Source organism: Orcinus orca, chromosome 7, assembly GCF_937001465.1.
Source record: "Orcinus orca chromosome 7, mOrcOrc1.1, whole genome shotgun sequence".
Classification (NCBI taxonomy): Eukaryota; Metazoa; Chordata; class Mammalia; order Artiodactyla; family Delphinidae; genus Orcinus; species Orcinus orca.
This window is the reverse complement of record NC_064565.1, coordinates 109571049-109587280: the sequence shown is the minus strand read 5'-3', so window position 1 is coordinate 109587280 and position 16232 is coordinate 109571049. Positions and strand designations below refer to the sequence as shown.

The following is a 16232-nucleotide window of genomic DNA, read 5'->3' as shown; positions in this document are numbered from 1 at the left end:
TGTTTTTGAGCTTTAGACTTATTTTACTTGAAGAGCTATTACTTAATTCCACATAATAATTTAATGTACACACAACACCACAATGTCTTCAGTAAAATTATGCCCTAATATATAGCTCAAGGAAAAAATTATTACATCAACTTTATCCTGCTAAGATTTTAAAGACTGTTCTGTATTCTAGAGAACTCCCTAAGGTACTACTAAAATACTGAAACCAGTATATATTCATTCTACACTGTTGGTGCTACACTTTTGATGTTGATTCTTTATGCCTAAACATTAGTCTCAGCAATCAAGATAGCAGATATAGATATTTATATATTAAAGTGAGAGCAAAGCACACTTATAGGTATTTCAGAAACAAAGGTTACACCCTATTTTTTAAAAAACCACAAACACTTTCCATCAATCAGTTTTTTATGCATTCTAAAACAAATATATTTCTTTCAGGAATTAAACTCTAGTTGTTTTCAATTAAAACTAAGTAATGTTTGTATTTAAAAGACTGTGATCTGTTACAAGGAGCTGATGAACAAAGTACATACTGAGCTTTCAAAATCTGTATGAAGAAATTTATTTCAAAATAATAAAAACTGAATTATTAAATCAACTAACTCTGTTATGGTATACTACTATGTTCTCTGAGTTTAGCAATAGTGGAGAGAGTAAAAGTGAGAATTTCTGAAGGATTATCGTTAAAAGATGATTAACATTCTATAATTGAAAAACCTAAAAAATATAGCACAAAACATACAAATTAGTAAAAGATGCCTACGTGACAACAGAACTTACTGTTGGAAGCCTGGAGAGGAAAAGCTGAAGTAAATTCACCAAAACTGCAGCTAGATGAAAGCATTCTAAATGCTGGACAGCCAGATATTATGTAAATGATGAAATTTAAAGAAAAAAAAGAAAGAAAGAAAGAAAGAAAGAAAATTGAAAGAAAAGGCTTTAAGACAATACAGAGTTAAAAGCTGAACGAAAAATAATCAGCCAAAGATCTAAACAAAGGTTCAATGAGTTTCTGAAAACAATACAGTTTATGGGAGAGTATTCAATTTTTAAAGACCAATTCCTGCACAGAAAACTATTTAAAGTTTATTAAAATGACTGTTAAATAATCTACTCAACTAATAATATTTATTTTCTGAAGCTTGTTGTCCTGAAAATTACTTAACGTTTTTAGTTCTATGGAAGCAAGCAATCAACTAGCTTCCTTTATTCAGAGCTTAAATCGTAATGTGTTTTGTGAACCTAAAAAACTTTTAGTACTTTAATACCTCTGTGCCTAAGAAATTTAAGGAAGATTCATGTGCAGGAAAAGGAGAATAGATGTGAATTAGACAAAATACTAGCGTTCAGAAAAACGAACAAAGAAAAATATAAAGATTTCAGGTTTCCCCAGAGCTTTGTAAGACAGAACTAATTTAGAACCAGATAATCACAGAATTTAAGTTTAGAGTAATGTTCCAAAACTACCTCTAGAGAGTTTTTTATTTTTTGAAGTAAACATTTAAGCATAATGCTGGAGAGCTCTACCTGTAGATTGGGGCTGAAAAGAAGAGTGGCTTGCTGTGGGGAAACCTCCAAAATTACTCGAACCACTAGACTGTCCAAATGCATCAAAGTTTGCAAAATCTGCATTTGCAGAATTCTGAGCTGTAAATGGTAAGGAACAATATATGTTAATGAATATGAAAATTATAAATGAAAAATATGATAAATGAATTTAAGAATTTTATGAAAGTTTCTATGTCTCACAACTTACTTTAAAGAAAACTCATTTAGAAATCAGATTTTAAATTCTACCAGTGTTTATTTCACCCAACTTCAAGCAATTTATTAAAGGGTATCCAGGAATTTCCAAAAACGCTTTGTACAATGATAAATTTGTACACAATAGCCTTTGAGTGACTTCAGGAATAGTAAAGTGCCTCTATTAAAGGAAACTCAATTCTTAAGAGCACTAAATATTTAGTTACAGTAAAGCAGATAGAGATGCAGGATACAGGATACATTTGGAAAATTCAGATTTAAAATAGTGATAAGTGATTCATCAGTTATGTGAACCTAAAATAATGATACAAAGATGGCTTAATTACATTAAATCTTTTGGTTGCTTTTTGAGTTTACAACGATGTCACACCATAGCACATTTAAAAAAAGAAAACTCGAGTGTATAAAAAGAAGGACATGATCACCAAATACATTGAAGATACTCATATTTTATTAGGAAGCTGCCATTTTAAAACACATATTAAAACTTAAGAAACGATAAAAACGTAAAAATCATAGCATAAATGCACCTCATACCCAGTGAAAAAGACCAACTGGTATTTCCCAACTGGTCACCAACCTAAGAGCAAAACTCCAGGCTTCCCTAAAGTTAAAATATGTAAGTAAAACGAAATAACTCAAAAGACGTTTTTTAAGGCCAAAACAGATGCTGGATAAGATTTTTATAGAGGATAAGATAAGAATAAGAAGTGGTTGGTATGCAGGAAAGGGAATGCTAAGTGGTAAGAACAAAAAGCACGTCCAAAAGATGGAGAAAGATTATAATATGTCACCAACAAAGTGAGTGAGCCACTTAAACCCTCTGCAGGCAATTCTACTTCTGGGTAGTTTTTGTAAAGAGATAATATTGCAAATGAGCATGGCTGAATCTAACAGCTAAACAATGTGTTTTTTATAATAATGAAAAACTTAGAAACTCAAATGGCCGACGAGAGATCACTTAAATATATTATGGAACATCATACAATGGAATATAATGCAGCCATTTAAAAAATTCACGTAAAAGAATATTTAGCCCGATACAAAAATACTTACAGCTAAGTAAGTAAGATAAATAGGTTAATAAATTCCAGATACATTTTCATCTGCTAATTTCATTAAACATGGCATCCTGTGCATAGAAAATCTGCATTTTAGTTAAATCAAAGTAGTGAGATTTCAGGTAGGTATCATTTCCTTCTTTGTTTGCCTGAGTTCGCTAAGCTTTTTCAATGAATATGTACTCTACTTGTAAACAAACCAAAAGAAGTCACTAAGCAAAAAAATTTTCCATTAACAAAGTAAAACATTATTCTAGGAAGAAAATCAGGAAAACTTAACAGTATTTCATGTAATTGCTGTTTTATCTATCTAAATGGATATGACGGGGGCGGGAGAGGAATGTACCTAGAGTAACCCCCTTTTCCTACACACATGTGCCACTTCCCTTCTAGTGTCTTCACACCTACCACTTCTGACGAGTTGGAGTGCTATCCCCACATGTCACTGCTAACACTGAGTTCTTGAAAACCTTTTTGAAACACATCTGACCTGGCCCTTAAGCACTACACACTAGAACCTAAATTAAAAGGCTGCTTATTGCTTAACAATATAAATTCTGTATTCTGGACTCCCTACAATATTTTGTCTGTTTTTACTTAATATGATAAAATTCAACTTTTTTACAGGCTGAAATTTTACTTTCCCCAAAAGAAATATAATGGAAGAAATACTAATAGATAAATAATAAATTTTAAAAATTAATTTCCTAAAAAATATTTTGAAAGGAATATCTATACCAGTTTAAATATAAGTTTAAATAGTTACCATTTAGCATTGCTGAGAACACCAGTAAAAAAGTACAGTTTAGTGAAAAGGGAATCTAAGATAAGAATCAGGGAACTCCATCCTAACATAAGTAACTGTAAACCATTGGACAAGTCCCTCAATTGTTCTGGCTCTACCAGTATTCTCACTAACAAAATGAGAAGATTTGCTAGATGGTCTCTACTAGCAAAACCAACAAACACTATAATTCTACAACTTATGAAACAACAGAAATAAATTTCTTAAGAGCTTTGAAATACTAAGCCAAAGAGAAGAAAATTCTACTAAAAGACAAAATAAGTTTATTAAGGCCAAAATAGGTAATAAATAGATAATATAACTATAAACCAAATGAATAGAGAACATGATATAGGAAATTCTCAAACTTAGAGTGGATTATATTCCAAAATGCAAGTTTCCAAGTTTTTTGAACACTTAGCTGTACAGTTGAGAACAACAAATGAAACATCTGTCCCTTGTAGAAACAAGAATTGGGTCCCTATGCTAGTTTGTGGCTTATAACCTCGAACATATGTGTAGCCTATAATAATACATATTCTACATGTAACTTATATTTAGAACATCATATGGGAAAATTTTACATTTAACATGTTTCAAACAACATCAGGGGAAAAAAATCAGTTCAATGCAGGCTTCCCTGGTGGCACAGTGGTTGAGAGTCTGCCTGCTAATGCAGGGGACACGGGTTCGAGCCCTGGTCTGGGAGGATCCCACATGCCGCGGAGCAACTGGGCCCGTGAGCCACAACTACTGAGCCTGCGTGTCTGGAGCCTGTGCTCCGCAATAAGAAAGGCCGCAATAGTGAGTGGCCACTGCTTGCCACAACTAGAGAAAGCCCTCGCGCAGAAACGAAGACCCAACACAGCAAAAATAAATTAATTAATTAATAAACTCCTACCCCCAACATCTTCTTAAAAAAAAAAATCAGTTCAATGCAATCCATTTTGTTGGGCAAGTCTATTTTATCACATTTATATTTTCCCAATGATTTCCCACCAGAGCACCAAACACACTCATCAAATACCTATTCACTATAGCAAGACAGGGTTTTGTAATACTTCTATCCGTTTTTATTTGTAGACACTGAATCTACTGTCTTCAACAACTGATTATAGTAACTTTTTAAATCTGTAAAGTGTTGCGGAATGAAACTGATAAACACAACTTTGGAAATTAAACACTAATAAATTCAGTAAACAAAAATTACTATCTGGAACCTCAAACAATCTCTACACAAAGAAATCCAAACTAAAAAGAATGTGACAAAATAATAAAGATGCTTTTTACACAGTCTTATTCAAAAAGTACAAAGGAGTCAACTCAGAATTTAGAATTTAAGGCACCAAGTTAATGAGCCTGAATCTTGCCAAGAGTTGTCTTTACTCTTCGGTGAGCAACAGATACTCATGAGAAAGGAAAAAAAAAAATGTAGAGGCCAGAGGATGGAAACAGGCAACCCTCATCAAATTCAGCTGACAAACAGACTTTGTTTCACCTATATGATAGTTTATTTTCATTAATTCCTAACATTTAAAAAGAGAGCATTTCACATTACATAACAAGTTTTCATACTTCTCTTAAAAGAAAATCGGTGTATTTAGTAATCCTGAGCCTGTATTTTCATGTGGCAACAGGAGATTATAGACCATCCCCCTTTGAAAGGGGCACTGCATTATATTATTCATTTGTGTTAACTGGGTGGCAAGGCAATTGAGTTTGACATCCCTCATATAAGGTGTGGCCAAAATCAATTACAGTTTACAGTTCACAGGTTTTGTGATACGTTTATTACCAAGCAAAATAACTATTACATGCTGTAGTAAATTATGTTTCTAACTGCATGCCTATTTCTGTAGAAGATGACTTTTCCTGAACATAATACTGACTCCACCACTGACACATATCCACACACACACCAACTCAGCCAGAATGTTCAAATAAAGAAGGGTAAAGACTTCTGGCTTTTAACCCACTGAACTATCTGCAAAAGAACAGTTTTCCCTTTAAAACAATGCCGGCCAGATTGGCGTATCTGAATAATTACTGTTTGCTATTAAAAGTTCCATTTGTCACATCAATGTGTTCAGGAGAAAATTTTCACCTAATGTATTTTTTTTTTAAATGATAAGTTCAGGGTAAAAACTCAGCTATCAATGACTTTGTATCTATGAACCATGTATGGAAAAGTAAAAATTCAGAGTGCTTGCAAAGGCTCTGGAAAAAGACATTTCAGATTGAACTGTGACACCAATTTAAAACTTACTTAAGGTAAAATGTGAAAGATGGCATCTACTATACTAGAAGGGAAAATAAATGAGTAATTTTATTAGCTTGTTCTTGCAATATCCATATATATTTTATGCTCCTGGGATCAATCAAATGAAGTAAGAAAAGAGTGATCTGAGTAGTCATCTGTAAATACAAGAGAACTTCAGGCTAAAAAACTATTACTCTCAGGCAACCTGACCTAATCTACATGGTTATTCAACTACTTCCTCACAGACACATCTGTCCTACCATTTCTGCCATATGTGGAAAAGAGACAAAATAGTTAAGATTTACTATCTTCTATCAATCTGATAAAATCATACATTTCTCTCTCTCTTAACATTTTCTACAGTTAAATAATGACAATTATTTTCAAAAAGCATTTTAAGGGAGTTATTAAAAGTATGAGGGTAATCACGGTACAAATTAGTCTGTGGAGCTGCACTGTCTTGTCTATTTTTGGCTAATATGATTACCCAGAAAAGTGTAACATCAATTCCCTGACTTGCAAATATTCACAAATTGCGTTTAGAGACAAAAACACAAAACAAAAACACACATACACACACACAAGGGAAACATGAAATAAGTCATGAAATAAGTGGAAAATTTACAAAAGAGTTTGGCAGTTACTTTTCCATCATTTCAAATTACATTTCCATAAACCTAAAACTGAGATAAATGCAGAATACTCATAAATTACAGAAGGTTCACTCTCTATTCACTGAGTCTTCCACCACCAACTCTTTTGGCCACCATTCGAAAATGGGGGGACAGAAGCTAGGGCTCCTGTCTGCTCAGAGAGGGAACTGGCTTCCCACCTAGAGTATGAAGGGAAGAGTATGAAGGGAAGAGTCTCCTCAGCCTCCTTCTGGACTTCAGGGCTCAGCCAATGTAAAGCAGATGGAAACCTACCACAGCCCTAACAGCGCGAGCCTCCCGATTTCTTACCCTTCTCAGTACAATCTCTCCTGAAAGAAATTCTCATCCTAGAATCCCTTTTGAAAAGCAAACACACACACACACACAAACATACATAAATCACACCACAACTTCCTTCTGTAGCATATTCTTAGAAAATGTTTCCACTGGTATTTAAAACAAAAAATTCCTTCAATGCTTGATAGAAATAAATGTGGCTGAAGAGCAGGTTTTCTATAATTTTCCAAACTATCTCAAAAGGCACATTTCTGGATGCATATATACATGACATACTTTGTACCATTATTATCCAACTATAAGCCAGGACGTGAAATTGAAAGGAAAAAAAATAAGTGGGATAGCATCACAATTTCATAGGTGAATAAAAGAAGGTAAAATAAATCCCAAAGTACTAATAGGAAATCAATTCAGTAAGCACTGGCTTCAGTTATGCTTAAAAAACAGTGAAATATATATATGCAAAAAACAGAAAGCAAAGTTTCAAATTATCAAATAAAACTGCTTCAAAATGACCAAATCAATTCTTAAATTAGTGTACAATATTTAATTTGATGATTATTCAATCACTCTGGCAAAAGCTGCTGGGAAAAAACTTACCTGCATGACTGTTGAAATGTGCAAAGTTTGCAAAATTGGCTGTAGCTGTTGACTGAGGTGCTGGAGCAGCAAAGATGTCTGAGCCAAGATCACTTAAAAGGTCAAACTGCTTCTTTTCCTGCTGCTGCCCTTGAGAGCGACCTACAACAGGAGACTATAAACCACATATTAACTATAAAGAGCTTCCAGTCAGATCTGCTGAATTTTTATACCACTACTTCCAATTCACCAAGCTTAAAACACAGTTTAAAGATTACATAATCTTCCATTTGTAGAGTTTTGAGTTCTTTGATGTTTTTTGAAAAGCACAAATTTTCAACATCTATTCCCATATTATCTTTCAATGTTAAGTACAGAGTCAAAAGCAATGAAATACAATTACAACAGTTGTTACACCTCATGACACGAGACAGACTTACTGCTAAGACAGTATGATGATAAGGCTTTCACAGAACAAATCTTTTATCCATGGGAAGAGTTACAATATACTGACTTTACCCTTCTCTTCATTTTCTACTCAGACCTTTGATGAAAGTGGAGCAACTTATCTAGATGCCCTAGTATGTGCATTATTTTAAAAGGTGGAATTTAATTCAAATAGTACCATGCCTCAGGATCATTCTTGTGTAGGACAGACATTATAATGCCACACAGTAACAGATCTGTCACAGCTCGCTGACTATCATGAAGTACAGAAGCATAAACTCTAGACACCAACTGCTGAAAAGACTTCAGTTTTTTAGAATATGCTATGTAATGCAAAGCCGCCTGCGTTTCAACGATAAACATGCTTCACAATCAGGATGGAGAAAAAATTCTATGCTTGAGAAATCCTTTCCTGTAAAAGAATATCACAGAGGCCGTACTGTTCTAACTCTGATGGTCACCACAGATTCATGTTTTACCACTGCATGTTATATGATACGTATGATACATATATGTTGATAGATAGCTATAACAATGTTCCTGTACAGCTTTACAAACTCGTATTCACAATAGCATTCGCAATAGCAAAAAGAACAAACATAGATACATTCCAACCACTTAACCAAGTATCTTTTAATGTATTATAAACCATTAGGACACAATGCTACTGGTATATAAGGTTATGCAACTGTCTTAATGAATTCCCAAATTCATGGTACTCAATCCTCCTTAAGTAGAAGCCTCTACAAAGACTTAAAAACTACTCACCTGACTAGGTGTGCCCTTATTTAAATGCAGTGCTGGTGCTGAATCTCCTAAAAGAGATTTCAGTGGTTTGACCTCAGGTGTGCTGCTTGTGCTACTGGCAGAGGACCCTGAAATAGATGCATGAACTGATGCCACCACTTTGGCTTGTTCTGGTGGGACATACCTAAAACATACGAAAAGTTAAACAGGCAGTTAACTAAGGAAGATGTACGGAACACTAAGCTCAAAATGATAAGCTTAATTCTAATTTGTACAAGACTGTTTTGATATTAATCTTATTTCAAAACCGTCTTAGAACTGATAGCTTAAGACTACACTTAATTAAAATATTCAGAGAAAGGGTAATAAAGACTAACCACAAAACTTGTTTCGATTATTTACTTAGTTTTTCTAATAAATACAATATATTAAATAACTGCTTTTTTAAAAAAAGAGGACTCGTAGTTAATCATGATGATAGTTAATAACTCTAATTTTTAAAAACCAAAGTATCGTATGCTCATAAATAACGTTTGAAAACAGAGAAGGAAGGAGAAACATTTATTATATTACACTTAGTAGCCCAAAATATAAAGGTCTATTACAAATCTATAAGATTAACAACACAATTTTTAAATGGACAGAAGCAATTCACCAAGGGAGACAAAGAAATGAAAATACTTGTAACCGAATAAAAATGTAAATTAAAATGACATTCGCATTTGATCTGAGTATAAACTTTACAAACTGTGTTACTCTCTATTAAAATACATAAATAGGTATACTCTGTGCCCCAGAAGTGCCATTTCTAGTAACTTATCCTTAGGAAATAATTGACTAACTGTACACACATAAATGTATACGTAGGTTATCACAGCACTCCTTAAAATTTTAAAAATTGGACAATAAACCAAAATCCACCAGAAGAAAAATGCTTAAAAGGATTATACTAACATCTATATAATAGAATAATACATAGCTACTCTGTCTTGACATGCAAAGATGTCCATAAGACTTTACAGGTCTTTCACGTTTGATCTCAGTCATGTAAGAATTCACAGGATCAAGGGAGTAAAGGAAGGAAAGAGAGGTAGTTAAGAATATAATGCCCAAATATTGGCAACGCTAATCTCCAGAGCTGGGATTATGTGAGAGCTTTTGCTCTCTGTATTTCTGGGGTTTGTTCCACCTACCCTCCTTCCCCATATTATACAGGTGGGAGAAGTAGAAAAACAGAGCTTTTCTACTCTGTTCCAGAATCTGAGTTCAAATCCCAACTCCATCACTCGATAGCTATGAAACGTAGGGCAAACTACTTCAACTCTCTGTGCATCCAAATTTTCTTCTAAAACACTGACATATGGTTGTTATGAGGTATAAACAAGTTAACATTTATGAAGTACTTAGAACAGTTTTCTGGTACAGGTGTTAGCTACACAAGTGTTGGCAATTATCAAATTATATAATAATCACGAACAATAAAACTGCTTTGTTTTTTCCAGTATATGGGAGAAAACAGGAAGTCACACTTTCCCATAATTTGGCCTATCAGTGATAATGCCAATTTCTGAGTATAGCCAAATCTTATTAATGGATAAAATCAGATAATAGTCTTTGGCTCAAAGGCTTGCTTAACTAAAAGTAAAACAGCTAAGCATGTATAGCATAGGAATTGAGTCTGAAAACTGGTTAAAAGAACAATTTCAAAATCCCTTTAGATGACAGCAACAGTCTCAATGTTCTAAGTGCAGTTGCCCAGTGAGGCTTTTTAGGGAGAGTGCATTTGGATAGTGCTTATGCCCTGTTAAAAACCCACTGCCCCACTCCAGTGACACATCACAGGTATGCAGGTATGCAGGAGTGTGAGTTTAAAATGCACAGGTCCCAGCCTAGCTGAATGTTGGTCACTCCCTCTCCCCTACCCAACAACTGAAGTTTTGGGTATTTCTCTTATTAACTATCCTTATTTGTATTGTATTTCTCTTATTAACTATTTCTCTTATTTATTAACTATTTCTCTTATTCTCTTATTAACTATCCTGTTTCTCAGGACAGAAAAGATAACACAAATTATAATTATTTGAGGTTTACAATTATTTGCTTACTGTTTGAATGAATTATTTTTATTTTGTTATTATTATTAATGTGGGGGGAGGTCCCGGTTTTAATTCTATAAACCTTATTCACACACACTTTTCTCTTAGTAGTTGAAGCTAAACTATCTGAAATCCCAGCTAAGTCCTATTCAAACTAACTCTGAGCTGGTAAAAGTAAAACTGTTGGGAAAATCAAAAATTAGGCCAAGGCTGTCAAGCAGAAATGTCTTAACTACAGGAAAGGGTCTAGGAAAAGGTCTAAGAAATTAAGAACTAAAATGATGAAAAGATAATTATACACTTCATTTTAAGAGAATCATTTATGGCACCATGTTTTTACTATCACTGCATCTTCTAAGTTTTTTCTTTCCTGAACTAAAATCTTACTAATATGTTTTCTTCTACATTCATACTTAATGTTTCTAGTAATGCTGAATATATAGCCCTGGCAAAAATTAGTCTCCTCTAGGGAATACAAAGTTCACAGAACATACAAATCAGAGCCACTTCTTTCTACCATGCTCACTTAATGTAGGTAGAGATATCTCACTCATAACCATGGCAAGTATTCCCTCAACCAAAACAAGCTCTTGAAGATATTCTCTGGGTTCAAATACAGCTCCTCAGGGAAACAAGAGGCCATGTACTTCCTCATTACCTATTCCTTCTATTTGTGACTCTCTCTCTCATCTTCTTAACGTCCCAAGAAGGAAAATATACACTACTGAATACGGATAAAGAAACAACCAAGAATTCATCACTGAGTTTCAGTAAACTGACTTAAATTGTACTCATACAGGTAAAAATGAAGAGCTCAAAGTAACTGAACACTACTAGTTCTATGAATATACCCCCTGCTCTGCTTTAAAAGGCTTACTAGCCAATACATACCTGTCTTAATTCCTTTTTAAAAATTAACATCTGACAGATTTAGTTAAAAAGGTATAAAATCTTCCTTCTTAATCAGGTAGAGTAAAATGACTTCTTGGTTGGGCAGTGAGTGATATTTTGAGCAAAGAATTACTACAACATGCAATTAAGTGAATGAATAGATTGCTTCATGAGTGCTTTAGCACAGTGCCTAGTATATAAAAGATAGTAAATAAACACTTGCTAAATGAAGGAAGATTTCCGCCCCCTCAGTGGAGCTGGCAGAACATACACATTTATTAATTTTGCTCTCTTACATGGATGCAGTTCGTGGTGCCCAAAAAAATTACAATATTAAATCAAAGATCACTGATAACAGATCACTGATTACAAAACACCATGACAGATATATAAATAATGGAAAAGTTTGAAGTATCTGAAGAATTTCCAAAGTGTGACAGAGAGAAATGAAGTGAGCAAATGCTACTGGAGAAACAGCACTAAGAGACTTGCTCAGTGCAGGGCTGCCATAACCTGCAATTTGTAAAAAAAATCTGTGAAGTACAATAAAGTGAAGCACAGTAAAATGAGATATGCCTGTATATTGCACTTCCGTCATTCCCAGAATTGTGCCTGTGTCCCTTTTCAACCAATCTTTCCCCATTCGCCAACTGAAAAACATTTGAGTTATTCCCACTTTTTTTTTTTACATCTTTATTGGAGTATAATTGCTTTACAATGCTGTGTTAGTTTCTGCTTTATAACGAAAGTGAATCAGTTATACATATACATATGTTCCCATATCTCTTTCCTGTTGCGTCTCCCTCCCTCCCACCCTCCCTATCCCACCCCTCTAGGTGGTCACAAAGCACCGAGCTGATCTCCCTGTGCTATGTGGCTGCTTCCCACTACCTATCTATTTTACATTTAGTATATATGTCCATGCCACTCTCTCACTTTGTCACAGCTTACTCTTCCCCCTCCCCATATCCTCAAGTCCATTCTCTAGTAGGTCTTTGTCTTTACTCCTGTCTTACCCCTAGGTTCTTCATGACATTTTTTTTTCTTAGATTCCATATATATGTGTTAGCATACGGTATTTGTCTTTCTCTTTCTGACTTACTTCACTCTGTATGACAGACTCTAGGTCCATCCACCTCACTACAAATAACTCAATTTCGCTTCTTTTTATGGCTGAGTAATATTCCATTGTATATATGTGCCACATCTTTATCCATTCATCCGATGACGGACACTTAGGTTGTTTCCATCTCCTGGCTATTGTAAATAGAGCTGCAATGAACATTTTGGTACATGTCTCTTTTTGAATTATGGTTTTCTCAGGGTATATGCCCAGTAGTGGGATGGCAGTTCTATTTTTAGTTTTTTAAGGAACCTCCATACTGTTCTCCACAGTGGCTGTATCAATTTACATTCCCACCAACACTGCAAGAGGGTTCTCTTTTCTCCACACCCTCTCCAGCATTTATTGTTTGTAGATTTTTTGATGATGGCCATTCTGACCGGTATGAGATGATATCTCATTGTAGTTTTGATTTGCATTTCTCTAATGATTAATGATGTTGAGCATCCTTTCATGTGTTTGTTGGCAATCTGTATATCTTCTTTGGAGAAATGTCTATTTAGGTCTTCTGCCCATTTTTGGATTGGGTTGTTTGTTTTTTTTGATATTGAGCTACATGAGCTGCTTGTAAATTTTGGAGATTAATCCTTTGTCAGTTGCTTCATTTGCAAATATTTTCTCCCACTCTGAGGGATGTCTTTTCATCTTGTTTATGGTTTCCTTTGCTGTGCAAAAGCTTTTAAGTTTCCTTAGGTCCCATTTGTTTATTTTTGTTTTTATTTCCATTTCTCTAGGAGGTGGGTCAGAAAGGATCTTGCTGTGATTTATGTCATTGAGTGTTCTGCCTATGTTTTCCTCTAAGAGTTTGATAGTGTCTGGCCTTACATTTAGGTCTTTAATCCATTTTGAGCTTATTTTTGTGTATGGTGTTAGGGAGTGTTCTAATTTAATACTTTTACACGTAGCTGTCCAGTTTTCCCAGCACCACTTATTGAAGAGGCTGTCTTTTCTCCACTGTATATTCTTGCCTCCTTTATCAAAGATAAGGTAACCATATGTGTGTGGGCTTATCTCTGGGCTTTCTATCCTGTCCCATTGATCTATATTTCTGTTTTTGTGCCAGTACTGTACTGTCTTGATTACTGTAGCTTTGTAGTATAGTCTGAAGTCCAGGAGCCTGATTCCTCCAGCTCCGTTTTTCATTCCCAAGATTGCTTTGGCTATTCGGGGTCTTTTGTGTTTCCATACAAATTGTGAAATTTTTTGTTCTAGTTCTGTGAAAAATGCCAGTGGTAGTTTGATAGGGATTGCACTGACTCTGTAGATTGCTTTGGGTAGTAGAGTCATTTTCACAATGTTGATTCTTCCAATCCAAGAACATGGTATATCTCTCCATCTATTTGTATCATCTTTAATTTCTTTCATCAGTGTCTTATAATTTTCTGCATACAGGTCTTTTGTCTCCTTAGGTAGGTGAAGGAAGATTTTAAGAAAGGAGGCTTTATAAGACTAAAATGTCTAGAGAAGCTAACAGGGATAGAGACGGTTTATAAGGAAGAATCCCTAACTTCCCCCAAAAGGGTAAGAGGCCTGGTGATAAGAAACAGGCTACTGCTAGGCACAGATGAGTTAAGATAAAGCAGAAGTAAAGGTCCGTGGAAACCAAATTCAATAAAAAGCCAAAGTATAATGAGTATCTACCTATTTCCTTATTCCCTATCTACCTACCTACCTACTTATTTCCTTCCTCCTTCCTTCCTTCCTCTTATACTAATCTTACCCATAATTAATGTGATTTGGGGAGGCTTTGCTCTAAATACAAACTATTCACTCACCATCTTTTCTTTTCATATTTTTCTTGTAGGAACTCTTTCACTTTTTGTGGATCCCTGAAGTCTGGAATTGCTGAAGATCTATCATCAAATAATCCTAGCCAAATCTGTTTACAGACCTTTGGAAAGAATTAAAAAAAAAAAGTGTTAAATTCGACATCTTAACTTAATAAAATTTTAAGATAATTAAGATTCTCTCAGAAAGATAACCTACTTAATTTTAATAATATTGCTTTCAATGAGGATATTTATCACAATGATCAATGAAGAAGCAACAAATGAAGGAACTAAATTTATTTTAATGTTACAGCATGCAGTAAAATCTTATCAACAGTATCACAAAGAACAGCTCCTCACAGGGAAACAAACAGTGAAATGGCACTTAAGAGGACCTCAGATTGTTTGGTCTTAAAATAATCATACACTGTAAACAATCAGCAAAGTCATGTAACCTTTATGAACCTCAGTTCCTTCACCCCGTAAAACAAAGGAATTAGACCAGTGAGTGGCAATTTCCTGAATCCTTGACAAGTTTAAAAATCAACCAAAAAGAATAAATAAAAAGTACTAGAATCATAAGTAATTTGCTATTAAAGTATAACAAAACACAAATACAAGGCAGATACAACTCTAGCTTTATAATTACCTCCTATGCTTTTTTTCCCTAATGGCTAAAAAATGAGAATCTGAGATTTAAGTTTTCAATAAAATCAAAGAAATGAAATGATGCAGAACTCAAATAAGACACAAAACATAAAGAGAAGTATAAAGAAAACATTTATAAGGTGGGCTTCATCAAAATTTACAACTGTTGCTCTTCAAAACATTTAAATGAAAAGGCAAGCCACCAACTGAAAAAAGGTAGTTACAAAATGTATAAAACCTTGAATTCTTAAAACTCAGTGATAAAACAGACCCCAAATCAGTATTTTTTTTAAAAGAGTGGGCAGAAAAGTTGGCCACATCACCAAAGAAGGTATACAAATGGCAAATAAGCATCCCAACATCATTAGTCATGTAGAAAATGCAAATTTAAAAAACACAGACCCCACTACACAGACACCCATACATACCACTAGAATGGCCAAAAACAAAAAGACTAAAGAAAGGCAAAGCAAGGCTTTTTTCATGAACTATGTTAATCAAAAATGCAATGGAGGGCTTCCCTGGTGGCGCAGTGGTTGAGAGTCTGCCTGCCAATGCAGGGGACACGGGTTCGTGCCCCGGTCCGTGAAGATCCCACGTGCTGCGGAGCGGCTAGGCCTGTGAGCCATGGCCGCTGAGCCTGCGCGTCTGGAGCCTGTGCTCCGCAACGGGAGAGGCCACAACAGTGAGAGGCCCGCGTGCCGGAAAAAAAAAAAAAAGAAAAAAAAATGCAATGGAGAAAATGCTTCATTAGAATTTCCCCTAGAATAATTTTCTTTCTCTCCTCTATAGATTATTAACTCTCTTGTGCCATTTGTAAGTTTTTTTGATACATAAGAACTTTTGGAAGTTCTTATGAATGAAATGTGTATGATTATTGAGGTACTTGGTGTTTTGACAAATATTTATTACAGTCATCCAGAAATAACTATTCTAACCACCTCAAGTTACATTGGATGGTTATTTCTGAAATAATAACGGTTCTAGCCAGGAAAAGAAAAAAAGACTGGCCATATCATATGCTGGTGAGAATGTGGAACAACTAGAACTCTCAAGAATGTAAAAATGGTACAACCAGTTTGGAAGACAGTTGGTAGTTTT

At 34.6% G+C, this 16232-nt stretch overlaps 1 protein-coding gene across 12 annotated transcripts in view; it reads right to left on the bottom strand.

Annotated features, from left to right (window-relative positions):
* Positions 1–16232, bottom strand: part of AGFG1 (ArfGAP with FG repeats 1) — a 78428-nt gene that overhangs the window by 21260 nt on the left and 40936 nt on the right. For 7 of the 12 annotated variants that reach the window (XM_033426165.2, XM_033426220.2, XM_033426160.2 and 4 more), the window contains exons 3-7: positions 14490–14605; positions 8626–8788; positions 7432–7585; positions 1540–1659; positions 793–864 (exon numbers count right to left, since the gene is read on the bottom strand). In XM_033426165.2, the coding sequence (XP_033282056.1) occupies positions 793–864; positions 1540–1659; positions 7432–7585; positions 8626–8788; positions 14490–14605 (625 nt within the window). The remainder of the gene's footprint in view (positions 1–792; positions 865–1539; positions 1660–7431; positions 7586–8625; positions 8789–14489; positions 14606–16232) is intronic. The other 5 variants (XM_004262620.2, XM_012532276.3, XM_033426201.2 and 2 more) reach the window with 2 other exon arrangements.